General features: G+C 35.2%; 1 protein-coding gene across 1 annotated transcript in view; it reads left to right on the top strand.

Annotated features, from left to right (window-relative positions):
- The first annotated feature begins 361 nt into the window (after positions 1–361).
- The window catches only part of POLB (DNA polymerase beta), a 30,187-nt gene continuing 10,454 nt past the window's right edge, over positions 362–20,094 (top strand). The window contains exons 1-11 of the mRNA XM_044663540.1: positions 362–605; positions 1,655–1,712; positions 4,871–4,937; positions 7,526–7,600; positions 8,783–8,841; positions 10,588–10,637; positions 13,337–13,388; positions 16,429–16,483; positions 16,586–16,658; positions 17,944–18,014; positions 19,208–19,294. Of these exons, the coding sequence (XP_044519475.1) occupies positions 545–605; positions 1,655–1,712; positions 4,871–4,937; positions 7,526–7,600; positions 8,783–8,841; positions 10,588–10,637; positions 13,337–13,388; positions 16,429–16,483; positions 16,586–16,658; positions 17,944–18,014; positions 19,208–19,294 (708 nt within the window). The 5' untranslated portion in view covers positions 362–544. The remainder of the gene's footprint in view (positions 606–1,654; positions 1,713–4,870; positions 4,938–7,525; positions 7,601–8,782; positions 8,842–10,587; positions 10,638–13,336; positions 13,389–16,428; positions 16,484–16,585; positions 16,659–17,943; positions 18,015–19,207; positions 19,295–20,094) is intronic.

Below are 20,094 nucleotides of genomic sequence, written 5' to 3'. Positions count from 1 at the left end.
TACCTGAATTTTGTAAAAAGGAGAAGAAGCGGGAATTGTTTCTCGCCCCGCCCCCCCCCACCCCCCCCCCCCGGCTGCAGGAAGAAATTCCAAGTCACCGAGAGCCCCCTCCTGGCTTCTCTCAGCCGCTCCAATTCCCTCTCCTCCAAATCTAACTTCCTCCAACCTCTCCTCCTCCCAGGTCCTCCTTAAAGACACTCATTGCGCAGGCGCAAACATCTCACCGATATTTTTTTTTTTTTTTTTTTCCCCCTCATTTCCCCACCACCACCACCTTTTTTATCCCCGATGACTCCTCCTCCTCCGAACGAGGTCACGTCAAAAAACGTGCTGATGCGAGCGCAGGCCCCGCCTCCTCCGTCTGTCAGAGCACGGGTGTCGCCATTGTTACCGCATCTGACTTCTTTACTTTTTTGAAACTGATGCCCGGCTCCTCGTCTGGGGGCCGTAGTCCCTCACCCCTAAAGAAGTCTCCGCCCCACCACTCGGCGTACACAGGCAGAGGTGGGGGAAGCCCCGGGCTAGGGCTCCAGCCCATTCCACCATGAGCAAACGGAAGGCGCCGCAGGAGACCCTCAACGCGGGCATCACGGACTTCCTGACAGGTCAGACGACGTGGCGAGCCGCCCTGTCCCCCCTTTTTCTATCCCCTTCTCCTCTACTTTCCCTATCCCTCCTGGCACAACTTGCACGCTCCGACCCAGAAAGGGGGTCCTTTAAAAGCCAAGTTGACCCTGATTGGCTTCCTCGAAAAGCCAGTTGCTTTATTATCGTTATTAACATAATGCTGTTAATTAACTTTGTTATGTTTTGGGCATCGCGGGGTCTGTGGCCTAGAGCGCTGGCCTGGGAGGGGCTCATTCAAGAAGAGGGCGGGGCAAGGTGCTTCTACCTGCCCCTACCTGATCCCCAGTTTCCTCATCCGATACTGACGCTGCTGATCTCAGCGGGGTAGCTGTGAAGAAAGTACCTTGTTGACTTACAAAGTGCTGTTTAGAAACGCCAGCTGTTTGGGCCTGTTGAGTACAAACAGCTATAGGTTGAGTCAGGAGACCCGATTTCAAATTCTGTTTCAGATAGATGCCTCCTGGGTGACCCATTGGCAAGTCATTTGAATAAATAATGATGATGGGGATAATAGCTAGCCTTTATATGGCTCTTTAAGATTTGCAAAATGCATTACAAATTAATTTTATCCTCATTAAACCCTAGGAAGTAGACGCTATTTATGATCCCTGTTTTAAAGATGGGAAAACTGAAGCAGACACAAGTTTAGTGACTTGACCAAGGTCATAGCTTTTAAGAGTCTGAGGCTGGGTTTTGAACTTAGCTGTACCTGATTCCAGGTCTAGCACCCTTCCCATTTTGTCATCTAGCTGTTTATCTTTCTAAGACTCCATTTCCTTAACCCATATAACACTGGGATAATGCCTTTCTGCTTTGTAGGTAAATGCTTTGCAAATAAAAATGTTATTTTTTATTATTTGCTGTTCAAAGATTACTTGACTGATGCCCTACTTCCAAAGCCATCAACTTGGCCTGGGTCTGTTCTGCCACAAACAGCAGTGGATATGAGTAGGAATAGTATAAATATTTTGCAGGAAGCCCAGTTGCTACATTTGTGCTCACTATATACTTCTTGTTGCTTTTCCAGAGCTTGCAAACTATGAGAGGAATGTGAACCGAGCAATCCATAAATACAATGCTTACAGGTAGGACAGTGCCGTGGTTTCTGGTTACACTTGGTCCCACTGAATACTTGAGCAGAGTTTTGTCATGTAAATTAGTGGTCATTTAAGTGAGCAGAGTTGATTGAGTATTATTGGACCATGTTCAAAGAACCTGAGCCCAAATATTCCTGGTTGACTATTTCTGGATAAAACATGACCCGAACCTTTTAGGATTAACTGTCATTTACTTTATGCTATTAGAATCACATTGAGTCTTTTAATCCATAATTCAGTGCAAGTGATGCGATCTTGAAGAGTAGAGATGTAAATAGTGATGAAAATAAGATAAAAAACTCCTAGTTCTAAAATTCTTCTAGTCTACTTCTTTGAGCCTGCAACTTACACTATCTTGTCCATTTGTAGAATAGGGCTATGGCAGCTGCTAATCAGTTTTGACTTACTTGAGAAAATTTACTGTTATAAGAATGTGACAATCATGTCAGAGGTGATGGCTTTGCCAAGTTCATTTCCCATTACTTATGGAGCACTTTACAGGTATTAATTCAGTTAAATTCCTGTGTGCCCAACACAATTGTAGTCATTGAGTTCTGATACAATGATATAATAATATCAAAGAATTCAACAAGGGGCTCAAAAGTTGACAGCAAATTTTTTTCACATAATATAGGAAATTTAGAACTATATAAGAATCATCTAAACTTTTCAAGAATTCTTCCTATGGCTTACTTTGCCTTAATTACACATCCAAGAGCAATGTTGACATGATAAGTAAAAACAATATTGTATACTAGAGTCTCTACCACTGTAATCATGTATACAGCCAAAGCTTTTCATTGACTATAGAGAATGAAAAAATGTCATTGAATTCTGCACATAGCAGAATATTATCAGTGATATCCTGTTAGAGAAGTAACAGTACAAATCAAGAAGTCTTTTTTTCTATGGTAGAATAACAGAGTAAGGCTCTGTTTATAAAAATAAGGTTCTGGGAAATCTTTCTGGGTAGAAATCTGGTTTTATTGTGACAGAGAAATCATAAAGCCAGAGGTCTGCAGTTTACCCAGATGAATCTGTGACTGCAAATGGCGAAACACACACACACTTTATTAGTTTCATGCCTGTCCCCAACTCCCCCACCACACTCAAAAGGTCTCCAAGAAGTATTGGAGACCATTTCTGGACCTCCTTGTCTCCAAACCTTGAATTGGTTTGGTATGAAGTATGGTATGGATTCACACACTTAAGGATTAACATATTAGCTTATGATTACTATAACACACATACTTAAATTACTTTAACAATACACACATTTGAAATTAAAACTCAGGTATTATCCTGGTACTATATTTATTAATCTGCTTACATACACAGACCCTTGCTTGGGACTATATTCTTACTATAAATCATATAGTTACAAGTTATTACCAAACTAAAGGGATTCTTAACCTAATACAGATTGAGGGGCTGTTTAATTAAATATCCGTCTTACATATTAAAAGCACCAAGAGACTTACTGTTGACAATTGTAAAGGTTAAATTTAATGGTTGGACTTAAATTATATGAAATAACATGGCCACTGAAATTATTATATCTCAAGTCAGAAGTTTATTTACCAAAATAGAGGGGAAACAATAAAGTAGAGAAATGTGAAAGAGGTTAGAGAAAATACCTATACTAATCCTCAAGCAGGAGGGCTGGCAGTGAATAACCATGAGGCCTCCTCCAAGATGGAAACTAGTCTCTTAGGAAACTAGGAAGGGAGTCAACCTTTCACTCACCCAATGAAGTAGTCTAGGAGTCAGAGTCTAAATTGTAACTGAGCCCCAAACCTACAATCCAAACCAGAGTTTCCAGCAAAGCCCCCTCTAAGACTCTCCCCAGTCAGAAGACTGTCTCCAGAAGATAATTCCTTCAGACTATCTTCTCAAAGACCTTCTGGTCTCCTCCCCTCTTCCAGGGACCAATCACCATTTCCAAATTATCTAGCACTGCCCGGGGGCAGTGTCTGTGGGATCTGCTTCTCACCTTCTGAAGGTCAATTTCTCATCAAAATGGTTTATAGTTTCCTGGTTGAACAGTTTCTGAGGGTGTGAACTTCTTAAAAGAATTCATAAGTTTCTGACTGAGTTTTTTAAAAAAGGGATGGAGCTCTCCAAGTATCTTGCTGGCTTCTCACCTAGCACTAAGTAGGGTGTTCAATCTTTTGTTGACTCAATTTAAAAGGTAGACAAAGGAGAGTTAATCCTGTCTTCAGTCTCTAGTGAGGTACTTAAGTTAGTGTTAACTCAGGATAGACAATAGAATAAAGAATTCTCTTTCACAGGACGCATATAGTTTTTGAGCAATTTTAACATTTTCATTTAACAATAGAGTTACTATTAAGTGGAAAGACTAAATTTTGCAGTGAAGTTCTAAACCAGTGATGGTGAACCTACAGCACAGGTGCCAAACATGGCATGCAGAGCATCTCTGGGCATGCAGCCAGTCTGGTCCCAACACCCTACCCCAGAGAGTTCATTAGTAGAAAAACAGAGCTGCTCTCCTCCCCTTCTCCGCCACTGGGCCTGATGACATTTTTTCACATTCTCCACCCCTCTGCCTAGCAATGGGAACACACAGTGGGTAAGGTGGGTGACTCACAGGTGGCAGAGCTGGGAGGAGGGGGGAAGCAGATCACTCTAGCCACTCCCCTCCCCCTTTCTTCACTCCTGAGGACATTCCTTACTTCACCCACCCCTCCCCCCAGCAGCCCAGCACTTCCTTCCCCATGTGGATTAAGGGGGGCAGGGTGTACCTGGCACATGGTAGGGGGTGCATGGCATGTGGTCTGGGGAAGTAAGGCCCAGCACTCCATCTCTTAAAGGTTCACCATCAATGTTCTAGAACATCCTTAGTCTACTACCTAATACATTCACTGAACTGGATAAATATAGAACAGTTCTCCAAAGTAGTGTCATCTCTAAATGTGAGTTTGGGTATTGTACTTATGCAGATAGACATAGCAGTGAAGGTTCAACAGATGGTTGGTGTATCAGATCTGAGAGTTGTAAAAGTTCTCTTTTGAGATAGAAATTATATTATTTTGGTAGAAATTGAAGGTAGATGTTTCAGTGTATCTTAGTTTCCTAATAGAAAAGCTTAAAATCTGATTATTGCTTTTTTGTTTTTATTTTTAAAGAAAAGCAGCTTCAGTGATAGCCAAATACCCAAGCAAAATAAAGAGTGGAGCAGAAGCAAAGAAACTGGTAAGATTCAACAACCAATTAAAATAAAGAAATATCCTAATTCTCATCATATCCAGATAGTAAACTAAAGACCATCCCTTTTCTTAAAATAACTCTAATATATCATCGGGACTGCTGAAACTGCTAAGAACCCCAAAATTAATTTTAAAAATGTTTAAATTAAAAACACTAAAAGACTTTCTAAAAATCTCCTATGGAGTAGACAGTAGTATAGTATAAGGGTTAGCGACCCAGCAGGGACTTGTTTTTGTATGACCCAAGAACTGAGCTAACAATTTTCACATTTTTAAATACAATACATATTTTTTAAAATTTTTAATTAAAAAAATTTAATGTAAATAATATTATTAGGTCTTGAATATATAAAAGTAGTTAGCTGTCCCCTCATACTTGTTAGCTGTCCCCTCATACTTTATAGTGCATCAAGTCAAAAAAACAGTTTCAAATCTTACAGTGTTTACCAATTAAGCCACCATGGGCAAAGGAACTTAATTTTCTTAGTTTTTGTCCTCATTTCTAAAAGGAAAATAATTACACTTGCAGTACCTATCTCACATAAGCTCAAATAAGATAATGAATGTAAAACATCTTGCAAACCTTAAATTATTATGTAAATGTCAGCTAAACTTATCACTCCTGCTCCCACTACTTCCACATACCTATTGATCTACAGTCTAAAGATCAAATCTGAACTAAAAACCAATTTCCTTTTTCATTGTTGCTTTGAGAGTTCTTGAGCTATTTGTTATTGTGTGATGAGTGCATTTGAAAGCACTCATGTATTTAGGAAATTTTAGAGTTTTTAAAGCACTTCTAATGTTATGATGGAAAACATTTTGCCCATGAATATCGCTTTATTTATATAATTCCTGTTGTATTCATGCCACTTTTACTTCAAATCTACCATAAAGTACTGTACCTTACCTTTTATAACAGTACTTCTTCCTCACAAAAATACAAACCACTGTATTCTCCCTTTAGTGACGACTTAAAGCTCCTAAATATGAAAATGGGTTGTCACCAATATTCTTTTCACTAGAGAGAAGGCAGCACAGTGGAAGAGGTACAGAATTCAGGGTCAGAGGACCTAGGTTAGAAATCTGGCTATTTCTCTTAATTACCCGTATAACTTTGAACAAGCCCTTAACCTCAATTTCCTCATCAGTAAAATGTGGGGATTGGACTAGGTGACCACTGAGGTCCTTCCTAACTCTTTATTTGTTTTAATAAACTGTTACCTTCCATCTCAGAATCAATGCTGTGTATTGGTTCCAAGGCAGTGGGGTTAAACAACTTACACAGTCTAGCTCTAATTTGATGATCCTTTGAATACATCAGCATGCGTAATGATAACCTCATTGTGCACCTAAAGCTTTTCACTTTTTTGCTAAGAAGTTTCATCATCTAATCCTTTGATGTCTGCTACTTCACTTTATATAAATCTTCCCTAGTTCCTCTGAATTCCTTATGGTTGTCTTTTCTTAAAGCACAGTGATACTGTTTCATTTTTCTAACACAATTTGTTAAGCTGTTTCTCACTTTGTTTCCAACAATTTGATAACTCCTCCAAAAACACTATGTGTTCATGCAACTTTTCTCTCAGTCTTTTACTTCCTTGTAGTTTAATTCCTTTAGTGGTTTCATTGTGAGGGAGTGTATATACAGTTTAGTTCCAAATTGTTTCCCACAATAGTAGACCAATTCACAGTTCACTGCAATGGTGTGCCTCTTTTCTTTATTTTTCTTTTCTTATTTTCCTTTACTTAACTCTTACTTTCATTCCTACTAACAATTCTAGGACAAAAGGAGAAGGACTAGGCAAACGAAGTTAAATGACTTGCCCAGGATCATATGGCTAGGAAATGTCTAAGGCCAGATTTGAACCTAGGTCCTCCCAAATACAGGCCTGGTTTTCTATTCACTGTGCTCCTTAGCTTCCTCTGCCTTTTTTCTTAAAATCCCTTCAATATTTACCATTTTCATTATGTTACTCTTGCCAGTGTAATGGCAGAGAAGCAAAATGTCAGAATTTTAAAAATTTGCCTTCCTCTTGCAATTAGTGATTTAGAACATTTTTTCATAATACTTTGCATTTCTTTTTTAAATTATCTGATCATGTCCTTCATTTATTATTTGAAATCAGCATATTTTTAGTTTTAAGAGGGGGAAAAATTGATTTCCTGCTATAGAAAGTCAGAGGTCTTGAATTTCTCTTTTCCCCATTTCTCACTTTTTTACTTCCAGCCTTTAATTTTTTTTTTTTTTACAGTAACTTGGGCATGCCTCCAATGAGCTTGGGAAATTTATTTGCTATTTAATTCAGGAGAATCACTCTATTTTCAATAGTTCTATGCTTTGATGCATATTTAAATATCCCCTTAGAGAAGATATTTTTAATTGGAGCATTTTTATCTTCCTTATTTCAAAATTTGCCACTTGACAATGGCTTATCGCTTTTTTGTTTTTTAGTTTAGTCTTAGTTAATATAACAGTCTTTAAAGGTTTCATATTTTATTTATGTGTGTACTGCCTGGCACATACTCAAGGCCTAGTAAATGCTTATCAATAAATCTTTATTTCCAATTTAGGATGGAGTAGGAGCAAAAATTGCTGAGAAGATTGATGAGTTTTTAACTACTGGAAAATTGCGTAAACTAGAAAAGGTAAATCCTTCATTTGATTTGCTTATTTCATTATAACTTTTTGTCCTTTTATGATACATTCAGAATTAGTAATGTCTCATAAAAATATTAATGATTACTAAGAGAAAATGATATTACTTACAGTGAAATCCATTAAGAACATCATTAGGCTGTACTAGCAGCAATGCAATGAGTCAGGACAATTCTGAGGGATTTATGGAAAAGAACGCTACCCACATTCAGAGGAAGAACTGTGGGAGGAGAAACAGAAGAAAAACAACTGCTTGAACACATGGGCTGATGGGGGTATTATTGGGGAGTTTGTAAAAGCTAAACGATAACTCTAGTCCAACTATCAACAATATGGAATTAGGTCTTAATCAATGATACATGTAAAACCCTATGGAATTGTGCATCGGCTACGGGGTGGGTGGGGGGAGGATTTTGGAGGAGAGGGAAAGAACATGAAATATGTAACTGGGAAAATATTCAAAATAAAATAAAATTTTTAAATTAAAAAAAAAAAGAACATCATTAGGGAGGAAGCTGGATAGCATAGTGGATTGAAAGTCAGGGCTAGAGTCAGGAGGCACTGGGTTCAAATATGGCCTCAGACATTTCCTAATTGTGTGACCCTGGATAAGTGTCACTTAACTCCCATTACCCTACCCTTATCACTCTTCTGCCTTGGAATCAATCAAGGCAGAAGGTAAAGATTTAGGAAAAAAAATCATTATAATTAAAATTTTTTTATCATTCCAATAAAACATTCACTTTTTACTTAACTGTTTTAAGAGATGGTTTCAGCTGCTATGATCAAGTGAGTTCTCCATATTCCCATTGCTATTCCAGAGGAGAGAGAATATAAGAACTAGATAAGTGAAGAACTATATTTACCTGAGATAGTTTTACAACTTTATTTCAGTCTTATGATAATTAGTAGCTTTGTCTCTTCTGATTTTCTTAGGTGTAGATTCTTGTATAGAGTTGTATACATTGAAAATAGGAAATCTTTAAGGGGAGTCTGGTTTAGAAAGTTTCCTACATTATACATTGTTACTTGAATGTTTTCTCTCTGCATATCTATTGTTACCTGAAATGGCTGTGCATATCTATTGACTGACGGTGACTTAAATGAAATCATTTTAGTTATGAAGGTAGTCCAAATTTCACACATGCCTTTTTTCTTTTTCTTTTTTGAAGATTAGGCAGGATGATACAAGTTCATCCATCAATTTCCTGACACGAGTTAGTGGTATTGGGTAAGAATAATAATTTATTTTTGTTTAGTATATGTAACCTTACACGATCTTCTAATTTTGTATCGAAGTAGATCATTTTGGAACTGGACAAAGTAAAATATAAGAATGAAATATTAATATAGACATCTGACATCTTTACAGAAAGAATGAAGTATTTTTCCAGATTTCAAAAGACAAAACTTTTAACTACTTTTAATAGACATCTTACTAAAATATGTATTGACTTGTTTTTATTAGTTTACATTTACTATACCTATACTGGGTTTGTTAATCTTGTCTTGATGACTACCCTATACTTCTAGATACATCATCTTCAAGGAAGTGGCATTGTAAGAGAGAAGAAAGAATACTGGACTGGCTTAAAATCCAGCTTTGCTCTTTACTTCCTGTGTGACCTTAGGGAAATCATTTTACCTCTCCAATCCTCATTTTCTTCATCTGTTAAATGAATTTATAATGAATAAAATTGGATGACTTCTATATTCTCTCCAGCTCTAAATCTGTGATCCTAGAAGTATTTAATTAAGGAGTTTTTAACTTGGAGTCTATGTGTTTCCTTTCTTAGTGTGTATATAATTGATTTCATTTGTATTTTATTTTGTTTTATACATTTAAATTATTCATAGAAGTCTATAGGCTTCACCAGTTTGCCAAAGAGGGAGACCATAATGCAAAAATAAGTTAAGAACTTCTGATCTAGGTCAGTCCTGTCACTTTCTAGATGAGAAAAATGAAGTTCATAGAGATACAGTGATATACAAGGCTATCTAACTAGTAGACTCAAACTGGAATCCTTTCTGATGTTTTTATATCACCTCTGCCATTGCAAATTTGAGTTACTAGAGAATAGTGGTTTATTTATAATAAACCTGAAGGTTTATTATAGTGTAATGCTATCTTCCTCCCCATTAAATGAACCAATTGTGTTATATATTTATAATTCTTGTGTCTACTTTCTTATTTCCCTTTTCTCCTCTTTACTCTCTGTTCTACCCAAACTGGACTTCAAGGTATTCTCTGCATTCAACATTCCAGTCTTTTGGCTTTATCTATTCACACAAATATCTTATATGCCTAAAATATACTCACTATTTATCTATGCCTTTCAGAGTCTTATCTTCCTTCAAAGCTTCACTTGGATGCCACTTCTTCCATTAAGCCTTCCCTAAACCTCTTCCAACCCTCTAAAACTTTAGGGAGCTCTCCTTCCCCATATTTCCCTGTAGAACTTTGATCTCTTACTTTGCCTCTTCCCTCTTTACTTTGTATTGTACTTACCTGCATATACATTGTATCTCTGCACAGAAATATAAGTTCCTTAAGGGCAGAGGGCATTCATTTTCATATCCATCTAACTCCTAACTCCTATGTGTCTTGTACATAGAAGATGCTTATTAAATATTTGTTGAATTGAGCTGAACTTCTTCCTCCTCCTATCAGCTATCACTTCTTCAGTTGAACAGGTTAATCTCTGTTGCATCTAATATAGGATAGGGGCTTGCTAGGAGCATAAACTTTGTGATAAGTGGTCCAGCATAAGCCTTTTTCAATTCTAGGTTCACAACAGTATTACTTATGATTGAAATTACTAGAGTATATGACTAATTATTGTAATAACACTATTAGCCCCTCATTAGCAACTCTTAGGTTAAGTTGTTTATAAGGACATGAGATTGTAAAGCATACTTTTTAAAAGCCATGAAGCTTTCACTTTTTTATGTAGCTGATGGTTTCTTTTTTTTGTAGGCCATCTGCTGCAAGGAAGTTTGTAGATGAAGGAATTAAAACATTGGAAGGTAAGTACCTTAAGAAAACTAAGTCATTAGTTGTAAACTAAATTTAAAAAAATTTTGTATTAGTTTTGTTAAATATTTCCCAATTACATGTAAAAATTTTCCACAATCATTTTTCAAAATGTTGAGTTCCAATTTCTCTCTTCCTCTTGCCCCCCTCCTTAGAAAGCAAGCAATTTTATACCAGTTATACATGTATAGTCATGTGAAACATTTCCATATTAGCCATGTTGAAAAAGAAAATAATGAAAATAAAAAAATTTAAAGTACGCTTCAATCTGCATTCAGAATTTATAAATTGTCTCCAGAGGTGGAGAACATTTTTAATCATAGGTCCTTTGGAATTGCCTTGTATTATTTTCTTGATCAGAGTAGTAAGCTAAATTTAGTCTTAAAGAAAGGTCATTGGTGTTATAAGGAACCTGAAAAACTTATCACTTGTATATACAAGTGATAGATAGACTAAAGCTCTACTACATAAGACTTAAGTTGTAGTATATGAGTTTATAACTCACAGGAAAGAAACTCATTTGGCAGTAAAACTTACAATCCAACATAATTTCTATTCACATATTTCCTAAGTTTAAGGCTAGAAAAAAATTATTTCCTTTTCAAACTTTATTAAAGGAAATGACATATTTTATAATATTTTTGTACTCACTTTTTAAAGTTGTAAATCACATTTTCAGGATTACTAGATCTTTACAAGTCACTATAGAATTCAGATTTATATGTAAAGAAAGGCTCTATAAAAAGTGTTGTTATGGGAGAAACTACTTCTGGGGAGTAATCCCAAGTTTGTTTATATCAGAACAATGAATTTAGAAGTCAAACCAAATCAAGTAATTGTAAAGCTTTTTAAAAACTTCGTGGAGATACTCAGTAAATATGATGTGCATCTTTTCATACTTTACAAGGATATAAATTTACCTTGGTTCAAGGACATACAACTAATTTCCACAATACTTTTCAGCTCACTAATTTGAATATATTAATAATTTATATCCACATTTCCATTTCATTTTTAAACTGTTTAAATACTGACTAAGTGCCCACTAGTGCATGTCCCTAAGGGTTTAAAAATGAAGGTGGGTATCATAAATTGTTGTTGTTCAGTCATTTTTTAGTAATGTCTGATTTTTCATGGCCCCATTTGAGGAATTTTTGGCAAAAAGACTGGACTGGTTTGTCATCTCCTTTTCTAGCTCATTTTACAGATGAAAAAACTGGTAACAGGTCTAAGTGACTTACCCAGGATCACACAGCTATTGTCTGAGGCCAGAATCGAACCAAGGATCTTCCATCTCCAGGGCTGGCTCTCTATCCACTGAGCCGCTTAGCCATCCCAGACAATGATTCTTGAGTAGTTTTATTAGAGTAGTGAGTGAGGAAATAAGGTTGTTGTTGGGGATTTTAAAGAAGGAAATGGGTATAGATTATCTATTCATGGAATTTCACAAAGAAGAAAGGAGAGTGATTGGAACAAGATGCAAACAAGGTTTGCTTTTTTTCTTTTTCTCTTTTTAAAGATGAGGAAGTCTGAGCATGTTCAAGGCAAGAGGCAATAAATAAAACTGTGGTGGCTGTTTTTTTCTCCATCCCTTCCAATTACTTTTGAAAATTCTGAAATCCCTTTCACTCATTCTTTTCATTCAGTGCTGCATATAGTCATTATTTTGTAGTTTTGTGCAAATACATTTTTTTCCCTCATGGTGCACATGAAAACTCAACTACATCGAGCACTTTGAATCTTTGTTTGCCATATTGATTTTCTTTTGGTGGTGTGAAGGTGCTCAATTTTTCCCATTATATTTTTCTCTTGCATCCTTTTATCCTTCAGATTAAGGGTTTATCAATTAGCATTTGAATCACATTAATATTGCTACATTTTGCAGTTTTAATTAAGAGCCTATGATACAAGTTTAAAGAATGTTATATCAAACCAGTTTCTTATGTGAAGATATATAATTGACCACATTCCACATGTTTATCCCAGAATATAAGAAATAACTTCCAGTACAAGTTCCATGTAGTACTGTCCTATACTCTGTGAAGTAAATTATTTAGGGAACATTGATCCCAAGTACACCGTGTCCTGGTGCAGCCAGCATCAGCATCCCTAAGAGCCAGCTTAACTGTCACCATGGAAGGGCAGACAGCATGACATTTGAAAACCATTGGCCAAGGAAAGGGAGGGGGAGCTGACGCTTTTTTTAAGGAAGGGTGGAAAGCCCAGTGGCTCTCTTGGCTTCCTTACCTGTCACAGGGCTGGTTTATTCTCTCTGGCAGTGGCTTATCTTGGCTCTTGATCTGTGATGAACTTTGGCAGCACAGCCTTAGTAAGCCAGATGGAGAATCAGATCTAGAAGGGTTTTTGCTCCCTAAGTTTCTCCCTTCTTTCCCTGTCTCTCCTCTAATAAATGCTTATAAATCTAGTGATGAGCCTCCAGATCAGTTTTTATATGTATGGAATTAGCCTAACACATTGCTAATTTCATGAAATCATGTTATAAAACTTGAATGTAGCGAATGCAAATTCATTATTAGATCAGCAGTTTGAAGTCTGTGGTAATGATTTTACCACAATATTTTTCTATTTAATTTCTTTTCTGATAAGCTTTTGAAAATCATTTCAATAAACTAATATTTTGGTTTGTTCTTACTTAAAACTAAATATAAATTTTCTTCTATTTCCTATATAGATCTTAGGAAAAATGAAAACAAATTGAATCATCATCAGCGAATTGGGCTGAGGTAAGACATTACCTTTTTTGTTGATACTTGAAATTCGAAGGCCAATTCCAGAATTTTTCTTTGAGACATCAATAAAATCTCTTCAGATTTAGTAGAACTCAATAATTCTTCATTGCCGAAATGCCCAGTATTATTACTATGTGCTATTACTTTCTTGTATTTTCATAGAATTAGCTATATATACAAATGGATATAAACATAAACTTACATACTTCAAAAGATTCATACCAGCATAAGAACCCCTTCATGCCTTTTGGTGATGAATCTCCCTAAATTTAAAATGGTCCTAGAGTGATAGTGTCTTTTGCCACATTGACACTTGAAGCCTTTCCAGCTTGATAAGATCTGCCAGAACTTCTGATCCATTGGAACAACTTTCAGGAACCCTTAGCAACTTCCATATTTTGTTGAGTCATTAGAGAAAGGCTTTCATTGGAGGATATATGTGCGTCTGTGTATTTTATATATATGAATATATATTCTCAAATATGTGTTACCTTCCACTAAAATCCTTCTCTGATATCTTATAGCATTGATTCTCAAATGCAATTCTTTGACAGTTCCCATCTTCATTTTTAGTATCAGTGATGAAATCATAAGTTTGTTATGCAAGAAACCAAATTGAGTTTAGAGCAGTTTATCGTTAGCTTGACTACATAATTCAGGCACAGTAATTCTGGGTAAGACTGTCTACAAAATTGTGGAGTTGTCTGCAATCTGTATCACTTGGTTGGAGTACCCAATGGTGATGTATGATGTTTATGATGTATACACCTATACTGGTTGGGTTGATAAGGCATGAATATGAAAAAGTTTAATAGCAATATGGGAGGGAAAGAAATTATAGTTACTCAAATATTTAGTTAAGTGTGTAGAACAATTTATAGATCATGTTTACACAGCTCTTTACATTTTATAAAACATTTTTCCTAAAGCAATCTTATTAGATGCATAGTGTATTTAATATCTCCTGAGGCTTTGAAAGGGTTAAAGGACTTCGTGAATCACATAACTAGTTAGTGAGAGAGACAGGACTTGAACCCCAAAGTTGTCTGATTCTAAGTTCAGTGTCTTGGAAGATTATCTTCTCCTAAATCCAATGACTGCATCTTGGTCCGTATCCTCTTGGACTTTTTGCATCTTTTGACACTTGACTATCCAGTTTTCTTAGATGTTTTTTCCTCTCTTGACTTCTTTGACAGTGCTCTCTTCTAGTTTTCTCCTTAACCAATGCTAAGTTAGTTGCTAAGTCCTTCCAATGTTCGTTTGGAACATCTGCAACATCTGTTATATTTATCTCCTCCACATCAGTTATTCAGCCATCACCCTGGTTCAGGATATCATCACCTCTCATCTGAATTCTTCTAGTAGCCTTTTTAAATGAATTCTGCTTCCAAAGTTCCCTTTTCTCTTGTCTGAACACTACACATTTACCAGAATAATTTTCCTAAGGCATAGTTCTCTAGAGTAAAATATAAAGTCCCTAGCCAACCTACTTTTACAGACTTTCTGTATTACTCTCCTTCACAAACTCTATATTTCAAGTCCAATTGCAAGCTGTTTTTACCATGAACTTAACATTTATGTCTCTCGTCTCCATGCATTTACTCAAGCAGTCTGTCTATATACCTTGCTTATAGTAGGCATTTAATAAGTGTTTTGTGATTTGAATTAAATTACCACTATATTATCACACTGTAAGAGAAACAGGGTAGCATAGTGGAAAGGGAACTGGTATTTGAGTCAGGATATCTAGATTTGAGTCTATGTGACCCTGAGCAAGTTATTTCACCTATCTGAACCTTACTTTCTTCATCTGTAAAATGGGGAAAGTAATTCTTATACTACCTACACCACAAGATTGTTGTAGAGAAAATAAAAACTTGAATCACTGTATAAATATTAACTGTTCTTATCATAAGCATTAATGATTAAAATTTTCTTGGTTCTTTATAATTTTAGGAAGGCCTAATTTTATGTTTATCTGTATAAAAAAAGCAGGAACTGGGTTTTTTGGTAAGGATACTTTATTTTACCAAAGCATGTAATAACAATTTTCCATATACGTTTTCTGAACTTATATGATCCCAAATTGTCTCCTTCTCTCCTGCTTCCAGGAACTGATAAGCAATTTGATCTGGGTTATACACGTATTATCATGCAAAACATATCTCCATATTGTTCATTTTTATAAGAGAATACTCATATAAAACCAAAAGCCCCAAAATAAAAACCCAAATAAACTGAAGTGAAAAATCATATGCTTTGATCTATATTTCAACTCTAGTGGTTCTTTCTCTGGAGATGGATATCATTCTTTATTGTAAGCCCCTCAGAAGGAACCGTTTTTTAGAAAGTAGTATTAGGCTTCCCAAATTTCCCCTTCATGGAATAGGGATATTTTCTGCTGTATTTATTTCTGACTGTATAATACTTGATTTTAGAATATTCTTTCATTTCTATATCTAAACATATCCATAGTTTTTAGATACATGTCCATGTATCTTCCTAGTTTTTCTTCCAGAAAGAGTTCACTGTTGTTTGGTCATTGCTTTCCAAGCTTTTTATCCAACAATTTGAGATATTCTAAAGAACCTGGTTGTTTTGGGGGAGCATATTAATTAATTGATGCCTTTGTAAAGCCAATTGGCATAACAAATAAATACAGAGAGGAAAATGTATGCGGATTCAAGAAAATAGCTGTAACTCTGTGGATTACCAGCAGAGAGCAGTCTAATTTGTAAACAAAACTCACTGACTTGAATTCATTAATTCATTTTTCTTTCATTCTTAAAAAGTCTGAACATAATATTTACTTATCAAGTGTAGATAAAGTTTTCAGAATTCTTACAGCTCTTAAGGATTTGGCTCATATTTAGAAGTTAATATTAAGAAATAAATTACTGTTACATAATGAATGAAGCTTAATTTTGCAAGATTAGATTTCCAAAACGTCTTTTAATGGGAGGCCACTTACCTTCAGTGTTTAATTTTAAACACAATTGCAGCTCACTGTTTTTGATTCTTTTTTTTCTTGTAGATATTTTGACGACTTTGAGAAGAGAATTCCCAGGGAGGAGATGTTGGAAATGCAAGTAAGAGATTGCTTTACTGTGTCTGGTGTTAAGGGGAAAGTGACTAAAGTAAAACAAAGAATTTTTAGATTTTTGATTGCCTTTTTCTTTCTTCTTGTTTAGGACATTGTATTGAATGAAGTTAAAAAAGTTGATCCAAAATATATTGCCACAGTCTGTGGAAGTTTCCGACGAGGTGAGTGATTCCCAGTTCTGTGATGTTATTATAAGAATAATTGGATTTCCCTTTTGGGGCTAATATTGTGAACCCCTGAAAAGTCATTAAAACCTCATAGTATTAGCTTGAAAAAATGTATAATTATTTCAAGTTGGTTAGAATCAAGTTTTACCTTGTTTTTGTTGTAGGATGATATTATAGTAGCTTTCTCAGAATCTGTGAAAATACTCTTAGAAAACTGATCTGACCATATTTAGCCACTTTTACCTAAGAAGCAGAAGTTAGGTAGTCAGAAGTGATATTGGCAACTGCAATAAGAACCTACTGTAGGAGAAACCAGAAGGAATAATACCTTGCCTTTCTTTTCTTAGAGTTAAAACTTGGAAGCAACAATTGAGAGAAGGGGTTAGAAATATTAACATTAGGAAGAAGAAATCTTATTTCTTCCCCTGGTACCCAGTTGGGAGGGAATGTAAATAAATATATGAAGGATGTTATCATTTCTAGTTAAGCATCTGGTCAGGAGCCCATTTACAGAATTATTTGCTTGCCATTATCCAGGAAAGAATTCTGCCTTCATTCTCTTTTTCTGTGGAGTTATGAACTTTAAAATAAAATAACTACAGTGAGCACCCATTGACTAGAATTCTCAATGGTTTTAAATTTGGTGGGCATGGAGTGAATTCAGTATGTTTGGGAGAAGAGGCAAATTGCAGGAAAGCAAGCTGTTATGAAGAAATTATTTTTAAAAGCAACATCTAGGATCTGTCCTAGAATCAGCCCATATTCAATCTAATCTCTTCCTTGTTTACAGTACTGGACAAAGATCATTCATTGATGTTTAGGATGAAGATCCTCAGTCACCAAAAAATCTTATGTTCACAATGCTGTACTTACCAGGACAGGAAAGTGTACCAATATATTTATGAAAAGTTTCCAACCATAAGGTTTGAACAAGGGTTTTCTGATTAATATTAACTTATCCAAATACATGAATGTTCCAGTTAATTAAGATTTTCTATTTTGAGCTTAAACCATAGATGCATTTTCTAATACATTGAAGTAATGGTTGTTTGTATAAAACTAGTACTAGTTATTGTATTTATCCTAGATTCTGCTGACATCATCAGTATATCTGAATAGATAGACAGTTAAGAGCATTTAACTTGCTCTGAATATGAATATCGTTGAAATAGAAAGTTGAGCAAAAAATAGGATCTTCCTATCATCAACCTGGTTCCATGTCTACCTGATTTCATAACTTTGCATTAAGAATTTAATTTATTGGTATTTATATCCACAGGTGCAGAGTCAAGTGGAGACATGGATATTCTCCTCACCCATCCTAGTTTCACTTCTGAGTCAGCTAAACAGGTATCTAAGTCCATCCATTAAGTTTAGTCAGTTTCTCATAGCAATACTCATGCATTTTTGTGTTTGTTGACATTTGAGTAGTTATAAACATATAAAAATAAACAAGATACTCATTTTAAGAGTTTTTGTTCTGTGACAAAGTAGTTAATGATACCTTTTTCCCTAACAAGCTCTGAAAAGAGCAGTTAAACTGTGAAGGGGTTTGGTTTTGGTAAAATATTTCCCATTGCTGATTGACTGTGTGTCAAGATTTAGTACTAAATATTATAGTTAGTTTTTCAAGAAATGAGGATTTTTCAGTTAAAACAAAATTGATATAAATGAAAATGCAGATGACATAAATGTTGAGGAGGTCTAGCTAACACACTGGAATACAGGATCCATAATGATCTTGACAACCTAGAACACTGGTCTGAATTGAGTAAGAAGGAGGGATAAATGTAAGGTTCTATATTTGAATTCAAGAAGTCAACTTTATAATATAGGGGAAACCTAATTACATAGCAGTTTTAAAAAGATCTAGGCGGAAGCAGCTAGGTGGCTCAGTGGATTGAGAGCCAGGCCCAGAGAAAGGAGATCCTGGGTTCAAATTTGACCTCAGGCACTTCCTAACTGTATGACCCTGGGCAAGTCACTTAACCTCCATTATCTAGCTTTATTACTGCTCTTCTGCCTTGGAACCAGTACATAGTGTTGATTCTAAGATAGAAGATAAGAGTTTAAAAAAAAATTATTTTTTTTTTAAATTTAAAAAGAGGTATTTTAGTAGACAGTGACATTGAGATAGATCCCTTCCAACTCTGAATTACGTGTTTCTGTAAAAAATACCACTAACCATCAGAAGAGGTTCAAATATATCAAATTTGTTTTAGGAAATGTATGCTTTAATTATCACCTAGTTTATTAATATGATTTATTCAAATAAAAATATGAATTATGTATGCTTCCTGGTTTGGTGATGTTAATGAACAACTGTCTTTTCTTGTGTGTGTGTGTGTATATTATGTATGTATGTATGTATGTATTTCATTTACTTATATCAGTTTTTGCTGGAGAAAAAAATTACTTAATGAAGAAAATAATACCAGGAGTTCTTTCCTACATCTTCAGAAATTTGATTTTTTAATTCCTCTTCATTAACTTTTAACCTTTTTTTTTTCCTCTTAATTGTTTCACTAATTTTGATCCTGCAGCCCAAGCTGTTGCATCAAGTTGTTGAACAACTACAGAAAGTCCACTTCATCACAGATACTTTGTCAAAGGGGGACACAAAGTTTATGGTAAGGTTTTGGATTTTTTTTTTTGAGTAGCACAATTGAAAAAACCTTGGAGACTTCTCATTAACCTTCTCAGTAATCAACCAGATTGGTTACTGGTCTAAATGCACTGAAATATAAGTATTACAATAAACAAGACTGACATTTATAGCAGATTAAGGAAAAATTTATTTAAGTATTTGCCTAAAATTTCCCACTTGTGATTGATCTTTACTGTTGAAGTAAGATACTCAAGGGAATTTAGCAATGCTTCTTAATGCAACTGCTATTTTAAAAATTACTAAGATTACTTAGATACAAGATTGTTATCATTAAAGTAAATTTATTACAAAAATTCTTTGTTTAATGCTTGCTTTCATGCTTCATCATAATATGAAGGTGACCCTGAGTTATTGAAAGCTAGATAAGCATATTATAATCTCTGACAGGTTCTATGAAACTGGAAACGCTTTCAGCAATAGTAAATTGCATGTCTTGTGTCCAAGAACAAATCTAGCAAGTTCAGAAAGGTTCATCCAGAGTTGACTGTAAAGTGATTAATTTTTTGGCTGCAACAGCTCTCAAAGCCCATCTGCCTACAAAGTTATAGTGGGTTAAATATCTGTGTCAGCATAAATATCTACTCTAGTGAAATTGCCGCATTCCTAAAATTCACAGCTAATTTGAAATTTCTGGAAGACCTCTTCCATCATCAAGACTAGAATTAATCTGAAAAGTATTAGTCTATTAGAGCAATACAGGGGAGAAAAGGAATAGGAGGCATTCAGAAAGATGCATGAGGGAAGAGATAGGGAATACAAAAG

The sequence above is a fragment of the Gracilinanus agilis genome, chromosome 2 (genome assembly GCF_016433145.1).
Source record: "Gracilinanus agilis isolate LMUSP501 chromosome 2, AgileGrace, whole genome shotgun sequence".
Lineage (NCBI taxonomy): Eukaryota > Metazoa > Chordata > Mammalia > Didelphimorphia > Didelphidae > Gracilinanus > Gracilinanus agilis.
This window is presented reverse-complemented; position numbering and strand designations above follow the sequence as displayed.